This window comes from Arachis stenosperma, chromosome 1 (assembly GCF_014773155.1).
Source record: "Arachis stenosperma cultivar V10309 chromosome 1, arast.V10309.gnm1.PFL2, whole genome shotgun sequence".
Taxonomy (NCBI): Eukaryota; Viridiplantae; Streptophyta; class Magnoliopsida; order Fabales; family Fabaceae; genus Arachis; species Arachis stenosperma.
In genome coordinates this window covers 118,792,789-118,803,326 of record NC_080377.1, presented here as the reverse complement: position 1 = coordinate 118,803,326, position 10,538 = coordinate 118,792,789, and the positions used below count along the sequence as shown (strand labels likewise).

General features: G+C 34.8%; 1 protein-coding gene across 1 annotated transcript; it reads left to right on the top strand.

Moving 5' to 3' along the window:
• The first annotated feature begins 785 nt into the window (after positions 1-785).
• On the top strand, positions 786-3,560 carry LOC130941344 (AP2-like ethylene-responsive transcription factor At1g16060). The gene is made up of 8 exons (XM_057869821.1): positions 786-1,176; positions 1,253-1,335; positions 1,465-1,473; positions 1,560-1,648; positions 1,752-1,825; positions 1,940-1,990; positions 2,088-2,164; positions 2,642-3,560. The coding sequence occupies exons 1-8, from the start codon at positions 1,031-1,033 to the stop codon at positions 3,235-3,237; spliced, it is 1,125 nt and encodes a 374-aa protein (XP_057725804.1). The 5' UTR covers positions 786-1,030; the 3' UTR covers positions 3,238-3,560.
• Positions 3,561-10,538: the final 6,978 nt, after the last annotated feature.

Sequence of the window (10,538 nt, the reverse complement as noted above, 5' to 3'; positions counted from 1 at the left end):
ACATTTTAAATAATATGAATAACTACCAATTAAATAAAAATATATTACATCTTAATTTAATGTTATTAATTAAATTTAAGATTAATTTACTCTTTTAATTTTATTAATTCATATTATTTACATATTATTCAAAAATATTATTGGTTACCTATATTTTTTTTAATCAATCTATTTTAAACAATTATTAAATCTATTGTTTACATTTTTCACAAAAATTATTGTCTATTAATATTTTTCATTTAAAAAATTAATTTGTTTTGAATATATGTGTGTGTGACTTTGGAAAATTTATTGCAAAAGTCACATACAGAATGTAGTAATTGTGACTGGGTATATCTATTTCGTCATGTTAATAACGACTTAATATTATTTTATTTTTTTAAAATGTAATATATATGATGGCTTAAAATTATAAAAATAAAATATTAATTAATTTATATTAATAAGAAAATTAATTTTGATATACTGATAGTATAAAATATTTTACACATTCGTATATGTAATCATATTATTTTTTTTAGATGATTATTCAAGTAATTAATATAAAAAATAATAATTTTTATTGAACATGTAAAGTATATAGTGTATCAAAATTAGTTTCTTGATAAAAAGTACTGTGCTAATTAATATTTATGAATATTGAATATAAGCATAGCTAGCAAGCTAGGAAACAATGAAGCATAAAAAAAGTGAGGGAAAAGAATAAAAAATAAGTAGAAAACAAGGGATGGAGTTAATAAAAGATGAGAATGAGAGATAGGAAGGTAGATTCCAAAGGTGTTGAAAGGAACATCACAGAGAGGCTAAGAAGACGAGCAAGAAAGAATTTAACATAGAGCCGATTTCACAGACGGCCACTAACAACCATTCTTTCAGCCGGCTATATCCCCACTGTTTGCCAGCCCCATCCCCTTTAAATTAACCCCCCCTTACTTTCTACTATATATTATTTGCATGCACCATTCTACTCTCTACTATTTCATCCATCTTTCTTACTCCTTGGTGCAACTTCATTTTTCTACTATTATTCATGGGAAAGGCATCACAAGTTAACAAGAACAATAATCATAATCTTAGTGTAATCAATGGCAGTACTACCAAGGTGAAACGTACCAGGAGGAGTGTCCCTAGAGACTCTCCACCTCAAAGAAGCTCGATTTACAGAGGAGTCACTCGGTATTTTAATTATTTTATTTATTGTTATTGCTTTTTTGATTTTTTTTTTCTCCGCTAATTATGGATGATATCATAGGCATAGGTGGACGGGAAGATATGAAGCTCATCTGTGGGACAAGAATTGCTGGAATGAGTCTCAGAACAAGAAGGGACGACAAGGTAATAATTAGTTTAATTTAGTTTTATTTCATATTGAATAATCAATGTACTAATTTGCTAGGTTTGGTTTCTTTCTTATGGAATCATCTCAATCGTGTTGTGGAACTTCTCATCATGTAATTTCTTCAGTCTACCTTGGTACGTATATGATATACATTATGTTAAGTATGTTGATTAAGGTAATTAAGGGAATTAATTAATCATCCAAGTGTGTGTTAATTAAGGTGCTTATGACGATGAAGAGGCGGCAGCACATGCTTATGATCTAGCAGCACTCAAATACTGGGGTCAAGATACCATTCTCAATTTTCCGGTACTTTTACATTACTCTAATAACATTATGAATTACGTGAGAAAAAAAAAGAAGATACATATGACATTACAAATTAAAATTATTTGTGTTCCAATAATTATAGGTATCGAAGTACCAGAATGAATTGAAAGAAATGGAGGGTCAATCAAGGGAGGAGTATATTGGATCACTAAGGAGGTAATTTATATTAATCTTATACAATTATACCTACCTCTTTTAATTTAAAGTAATCAATTTACCAATCAAACTGGGTTTGAAAAATATAATGAAATTAAATCTTTGTATTTACAGGAAAAGCAGTGGATTTTCCCGGGGAGTTTCTAAATATAGAGGTGTTGCAAGGTATATATATATATATTCATATAATCATCGTCAGAATAATCAAATTAATCAGAAATTAAATATTAAAATTCATGACGTTTAATAATCACATGATCAGACATCATCATAACGGAAGATGGGAGGCTCGGATAGGCAGGGTTTTTGGGAATAAATATCTCTATCTTGGAACTTATGGTACGTTTACATTAATAACATACATTATATTATTATTATTATTATTATCGTTCATACATATACTATATATGACGTATTATGCATTATTATTCATCATTTTGTAATTATCACATTCTGTTAGGGCGTGCACAAACTCGTCGTATACACTATCGTAATCTAATTTGCAAACCACCAAATTAAATACCATAAAGAGACATTTAATTAATTTAATTGAATTGAATTCAACCCCATCTGCATGGGCATACATGTGCTATGTGTGGCAAATTTAATCAGTCACATTCAATAGGGTAGGAAGTTCCACCAAACCCTAACCGATTTTGAAAATTTTTAACTTTTACTTACTACGCGTATGTAATAGTAGTAGTAGAGTGAGTTGTGACACTAGCATATGCCATTATCATCATTAATTTAAAACATTAATTCATGATAACATAGCATGCATACCTTATAATAAATATAAAATTGAATTTTTTGCAGCTACACAAGAAGAAGCTGCCACTGCCTATGACATGGCTGCTATTGAATACCGTGGACTTAACGCCGTCACCAATTTCGATCTCAGCCGTTACATTAAGTGGCTTAAGCCTAACAATAACAGCAACGAAAATGATCATAATAATAATAATAACAACAGGATTAGTTTTAATCTTGCTGCTGCTGTTGCCGTTGATGACGTTAACCCTAATTGCAATAACACCAACTTCACACCAAACTTCAATAATAATAGCCTCTTCAACCACGAACCATTATTCATTAATAATAAAATTAATGGAAGTAAGTCGGGTCAGGCTCGACCTGGTGCCACGTCAGCCCTAGAGCTTCTGCTTCAGTCGTCCAAGTTTAAGGAAATGATGGAGATGACGTCATCAGTGGCGAATAATAATAATAATAATAATCCATCAACACCAGCAGAGTGTAGTGATGAGTTGCCACAGTGCAATTTCCCTGACGACATTCAAACTTATTTTGAGTATGAAGATTCAAATAAGTATGAAGGAGGAGATCATGATACGTTGTTCAACGAGATCCACTCATTTGTGCCAATGTTCCACTGCGATGACTTCGAGAATTGACGAATTTCCTGATTTTTCTTAATTTATTTCATTTATTTAATTATTATTATTATTATTATTATTATTATTATTATTATTATTATTATTGCATTTTTGTCTTATACAACATGTATTAAGACTTGATCTAACTGTTGTTAAGATTTTAAAGAGCGGTTTTTGCTTGGAAGGGATAGGGGGAGCTAGCTAGAGAGAAACATATATAATTATATATGTCCTTGACAAATTAATTATTATGTTGATTATTTATTTTGATTTGTGAAATATGTATTGGGAAATCAAAACATTGTTTATAATAAGGGTATTTGAGGTGCAGTTTGGATTGATTTTGAGTCAAAAATTCATCTGATCCAAACATTAGTTTTATTTGTGATGCGATTTAGATTGGATGATTTTTAAAAAAAAAATCGATCAAATTTCAAGTAGTTTGGATTGAATTAAATATATATAACAAGTTTCTAACATCAAATTTTAAATAACTAACAATAACATTGACATAACAAGTCTCAACAATAACAGAACAATATAAATAAAATTATAAGTTAGTTAAAATAAATAAATTATATTTTAAATATAAAATATTTATTAAATAATAATAATATATAAACAATATAAAAATATATAACGAATTAACATGTTGTAACTATAACTATAAATATAATAATAAAATAATAATATTATAATAAATTATGCAATTTGAATTAGATTCGATTATCAAAAATAATAGATTTAAAATTTAATCTAATTTAATAATTTATAAAAAATAGAATCTAATTAAATTTAAATTAATGTGATTTTAATTAATTTTTTATTTAAATCAATTTGAATTTGAATACTTCTAGTTTATAAATATGGAGATTAATGTTTTGTTAGTTGTTGATGGGTCGAGGTAGCTAGCTAGGTGGTGCGGTTAGTTATGTTTGTTGACTCACTTCCTTCTTTGTTTTGCAAATGAAATAAAGATAAAAGTAATGTATTCCATTTTCTTTCAATCAAGTATTGTTATATATTTTCGTGCGTATATATATGTATATATTAACTAATACTATTTTAGTCAAATACTCAAATTAACAGAGTACTATTGCACTAGTTTTTATCTCCAGATGTATGTTAGAAAAATAATTTTTATTTGAATATAATTCATAAAACTTTTTTTTAGTCTTTTAAAAAATATAAAAAGATAAAATTGTAATTGTTTTACCTTTTTCAGATTTTTTCTCTCTTCAAAATACAAAGGAAATATTAATTTACTAATTTTATTATTATTATAAATACACAAATAAATTGCTCAAAATAAAATAAGTATTTTTTTTAGAAAATGTACTTTTTGTGTGTGTTAAAAGCACAAATAAACGAGAGCATTACATAATCAACTAACATTATTTTATTTTAATTTTTGACACGTTTGATGACAATTTTAATATCTGATTACTTTGTTAAAAATTATAAAATAATACATATAATAAATATATAATAGTTAATATTTTTGTCTTAAAAGAATATTTTTAAAATAAAAATTATATTTTACAAAAAGTAAATTATAACATCACATTAATAGGGAAACAAATCAATTAATATGATCTTATATTATCTCTTAGATACTGATGTTTTGGAAAACTTTTAATTCTTTGAAAAAAATATTATATACTTTTTAAGAGGACAAGCATGTATTTATTAAATAAAATAATTATATTAAATATACATAAAAAATTAATCACTAATCAGTCACCGTATTTAAAAATAACTATATATTTGATATCTTGTATTTTTTATTGCAGTACTATGAACAAATTTATTTATTTTTATATTCTAAGTTTTGATTATTTAATTAAAAAATATATTAATTAATATATATATATATATATGCAAATACAATGATTAATTTGATGATTATGTTTGTAGTTTATTGTAATATTTTTGTAAATAAAAAATTTAATTTAAATTTTATAACAATAAATAATATTTTCAATGAAAAATGATATTTCACTCTTATGTGAAATGTCTAAATGATATTTTTTATTTATAAAATATACACTTTTGTCTTTTTTTTTTTGTAAAATTAAAATAATATACATTTTAGTTAATTTGTGAAAAGTATCTCTTAATAATAATTATAATTATATATATAAATAAATGATAATTATTTGGTTGATAATTATTGTTCATACCTTGACCCAATACTATGATCCAGATCCAAATATACTAAAAGGCTCAATCCCCACAGATGGCCTTCGCTACTTACAGACTTCCTCAGAAAAGGTCAGATTCAACACAGACTCCACTTCAACGAAGTCGGGTTTGAAGAATAGGTGGCAGGTAACACTTATTCAAATAAGTAACTGCCCCTAATATATCTCAACCCACTTCCAGGAGTCATATCTCAACTACCTTAAGATAAAGGGACGGTTATCCACCTTAAAGGTGGAACTACTCCAACGGTGGTTATTGGTTCACCACTATAAATACACTGACACCCCTCAAGTATCTCCAAGTGACCAAGTTCCAATACTCTCAAAACCTACTAAACCCTTTGCTGACTTAGGCATCAGAGTGTCTTTGCAGGTATCACCCCCCATTCCTTCATACACACAAGTCGGACGGTAGCTCCGAGACGCAAACCAAGTCGGAGATCACTTCACCTTAGCATTTGGGCCAACCTTACAAGTCCAATCCATTAAACTCAGGTTACCCACGTAACATTGGCGCCATTGCCGGGGACTTGGAGATTAGCCCATGATGGCGAACGACTTAAACGAGGACGAAAACACAGCGTCCGATTCTGAGTAAGATCAAGAACTGGAACGACAGTGATAGGCGGAGAGAAACTTGAGGAGAGAGATTGAGCGACGAAAAGAGCTCGAAGACAAGCTCTTGAGAATAGAACTTCGAGGTAGGAACTCTCGCAGCGATCGAGAAGATTCTCCCTTGGGGAGAGAAGACCCGTTCAGTGAGGACATAAGTAGGGCAAAAGTTCCAAGGAACTTCAAAAGTCCCGATATGGACCTCTACAACCGGACTACCAAGCCGAAGCATCACTTGAGCAATTTTAAAAGTCGAATGTACCTAGTCGACGCCTTTGATGCTACTCGCTGCAAAGCCTTCCCGACAACTCTGACAAAAGCAACAATGAAGTGGTTCGATAGCTTCCTCCCCAGGTTGGTCACCAGCTTCGACAACCTTTCGCGTAAGTTCCTTATTAGATTTTCGATCCAAAAGGATAAAGTAAAGCACGCACCAAGTATCCTTGGAGTAAAACAGGAGGTCGGAGAATCTTTGAGGGACTACATAGAAATGTTCAACAAAGCGTGCTTAGAAATTCAAGACCTGCCCACAGAGGCAGTGATTATGGGCCTAGTAAATGGACTCCGAGAAGGTCCCTTCTCCCAGTCCATCTCAAAAAGACACCCGACTTCTTTGAGTGATGTATAGGAAAGAGAGGAGAAGTACATCAACATGGAGAAAAATGCCAAGCTAAGAGAGCCGAGATGGCGACTTGGGCATTCTCACTCTTCAAAGGAAAAGGAAAGGGAGCCCAAGAGGAAAGAAGAAGTCGGACCTAAAAGGCTGATGAGATATCACTCCTACACTCCTTTACTTAGGAAAATTTGTCACACAGAAAGGCTACTTAGGCCCATCAAGAACAAAAAGGGGGGAGTCGTAGGGAATACTGTGAGTACAATAAACTATATGGTTACTCAATGAATGATTGTTATGACCTGAAAAATGTGATAGAAAAACTGGCCAAAGAAGGTCGGCTTGACAAATATCTCATGAAAAGGTCAGACCATCATGGCAAGAGAAAGCGAGATGAGAAAGATCGAAGAGACCCACCACCACAGACCCCGAAAAGACATATACATATGATCTCGGGGGGGTTCGCTGGAAGCGGTCTAACAAAGTCATCTCGCAAAAGACACCTAAAGGAATTCTACCAGGTCGGGGGCGAAGTCCCTGACCTTCCCACCATATCTTTCACTAAAGAAGATGGGCAAGGCAAGGCAACGCCTACCTACACAGAACCCTGGTGAATTAGGAGTGCTCGGCCGACATCCTGTTCAAACAAGCATTTGATAAGCTGAGATTGGATGAAAAGGAATTAAGAGCTTACCCTGATACCCTATACGGGCTGGAGGATACACCAATAAAGTCATTAGGATTCATACCTCTACACACAACCTTCAGAAAGGGGTTGAAATACAAGATTCTGAGTATAAACTTCATAGTGGTCGATGTGGGTTCAACCTATAATGCTTTAGTAGGCAAAACAACCCTAAATCGGCTCGGAGCAGAAGTGTCCACCCTTCACTTTTGCATGAAATTCCCAACGCAAGAGGGGATCGCAACCATCAGAGGAGACCAGAAACTGGCAAGAAAGTGCTACATTGAGAGCCTTAACCTAAGAGGAAAGGGCAAGGAGGTTCACACCATTGAGCTCGAAGGAGTTCGAGCTAAGGAAAATCTACGACCACAGCACGGGGGAAAAACCAAAGAGGTGCAGGTCAGAAAGGAGAAAGGAAAGAACATCAACATAGGAGCCAATCTGAAAGAATATTTGAAGCAGAAGCTTAGAAGGCTCCTACAAGAGAATTCCGACCTCTTCGCCTGGAAATCCTCTGACAAGCCAGGAACAGATCTTGAGCTCATGTCGCATAAACTGTCAGTGTACCTTGAATCGCTACCTGTGCAGCAAAGAAGACGGAAGCTCGGACCTGAACAGGCCCAAGTGGTGGAAGAACAAGTACAAGCCCTCCTAGAAGCCGGCTTCATCAGATAGGTCAAATATCCCGCTTGGCTGACAAATGTGATGCTGGTCAAGAAGCAAAATAGCAAGTGGAAGATGTGTGTCAACTACACCGACCTGAACAAGGCGTGCCCTAAAGACCCATATCCACTTCCAAATATTGATACCTTAGTAGACTCCAGCTCGGGGTATCAATACTTATCGTTCATGGACGCATACTTGGGATATAATCAAATTCCGATGTACAAGCCGAATCAAGAAAATACATCTTTCATCACGCCAAGAGCAAATTATTGCTATGTAGTTATGTCTTTTGGACTAAAAAATGCAGGAGCCACATATCAAAGGCTGATGAATAAGGTGTTTGCACCTCACATTGGGAATCTAATGGAAGTATACGTGGATGACATGTTAGTAAAAACCAAGGTCGAGGCCGACCTCTCGCAAGTCTTCAACACCATTAAGATGCATGAGATGAGGTTGAATCCAACAAAGTGCACCTTCACAGTAGAGGCTGGAATATTTTTGAAATTTATGTTAACACAAAGAGGGATTGAAGCCAACCCCGATAAGTGTATAGCAGTCCTAGAAATGAAAAATCTGACTTGCTTAAAGGAGGTCCAGCAAAAATAACGGCTGACTTGCAGCTCTCTCTAGGTTCTTGGCGGGATCAGCATTAAGATCCATTCTACTCTTCTCCCTACTAAGAAAAGGATGCCTGTTCCAATGGACTCCTGAATACGAAGAAGCATTCCAGGAGTTCAAAAGGTTTTTAAGCCAACCTCTGATTTTGACCCGACCTAAAATCGGGGAGGAACTAGTCATGTACTTGTCCATAGCCGACAAAGCTGTAGCATCAGCTCTAACACGGGAAGATGAGTTCGGGCAGCATCCTGTGTACTTCACCAGCAAGGTCCTACAAGACCCTGAGTTAAGGTATCAAAAACTCAAAAAGTTTGCGTATGCCTTAATAGTGGCCTTTCGAAGGCTACGGTCTTATTTTCAAGCACACACAATAAGAGTTCAAACAAACTAGCCCATGAAGCAAATTCTTCAAAAAACAGATATCGTAGGCAGAATGGTTCAATGGACCATAGAGTTAGCCGAGTTCGACCTTAAGTACAAAACTCAGACTGCAATTAAATCCCAATGCCTCACCGACTTCGTAGCGGAATATGCAGGAGATCAAGAGGAAGCCTCAACAACATGGGAGCTGTACGTGGATGGCTCTTCCAATAAGGTCGGAAGCGGTGCAGGCATAACACTAGTCAACAAAGAGGGAACACAAATCGAAGTTTTCCTCAAATTTGAATTTCCAGCTTCTAACAATCAGACAGAATATGAAGCCTTTATCGCCAGGTTGAAGCTGGCGGAGGAAGTCGGTGCAACCAAAATAGTGGTCTTTAGCGACTCTCAGGTGGTAACCTCTCAAATCAATGGAGAGTACCAGGCTAAAGATCCCAATATGAAGAAGTACTTAGACATAACTCTGGAACATCTCAGGCGGTTCTCGGAGACCGAGGTCAAACACATAACTCGGGATCTTTATAGCAGAGCAGACGCCCTTTCAAAGTTAGCAAGTACTAAACCAGGAGGGAATAATAGAAGCCTAATCCAAAAAACTCTCCAAGAACCCTCTCTCACAAAAACAGAGGCTAGACAGGATGGCCTTGAAGTATCCGGTTTGGACCTTGGATGGATGAACCCACTAATCGAACACATGAAATTCGACATCCTACCCAAAGAGGAAAAGAAAGTTCAAGAAAATTCGGAGGGAAGCACAGAACTTCACCTTGGTGAAAAATACCCTCTATAAAAGAGGAATATCTACACCACTATTAAAGAGCGTCCGACCTCAAGGACAACAGAGGTCCTAGAAGAGGTGCACAATAGAATCTGCGAGAATCGTCTCAGAGCAAGGTCTTTGGGTAGAAAAGTCATACAAGTCGGGTTCTACTGGCCGATTTTGCAGAAAGATGCCACCGAATTCGTAAAGAAGTGTCAGCCATGCCAAATGTATACAAACTTCTACGTCGCTCCTCCTAATGAGCTCATTAGCATAACTTCTCCATGGCCTTTTGCAAAATGGGGATTGAACCTATTAGGACCCTTTTCCCAAGCACCTAGACAAGTAAAATATCTACTAGTGGGAGTAGACTACTTCATTAAGTGGATCAAAGCAAAATCATTAGCCACCATCAATGCCCAGAGAAGTCAGAAGTTCCTCTACAAGAACATTATCACAAGATATGGGGTCCTCCACTCCATTACCACTGATAATGGAACTCAGTTCACCAACTCTACCTTCAGAAACCAGGTAGCCAGCATGCAGATCAAGCATCAGTTCACCTCGGTAGAGCACCCACAAGCAAATGGGCAAGCTGAGGCAGCTAACAAGGTTATACTGGTTGGTTTGAAAAAAAAGGTTGTTGTAAAGGGAGTCTGGGCTGAAGAACTCCCTCAAGTACTATGGGCATATCGAACTACACCTCAGTCTGCCACAGGAGAAACACCATTTCGACTTGTTTATGGAATAGAAGCCATGATACCAGTAGAAATCAAT

Coding starts and splice junctions, on each gene's coding strand:
- LOC130941344 (XM_057869821.1), top strand. CDS start 1,031: ATGGGAAAGGCATCACAAGTTAACAAGAACAATAATCATAATCTTAGT. Junction 1,177..1,252: donor ATTTACAGAGGAGTCACTCG/GTATTTTAATTA, acceptor ATGATATCATAG/GCATAGGTGGACGGGAAGAT. Junction 1,991..2,087: donor AAATATAGAGGTGTTGCAAG/GTATATATATAT, acceptor TCACATGATCAG/ACATCATCATAACGGAAGAT.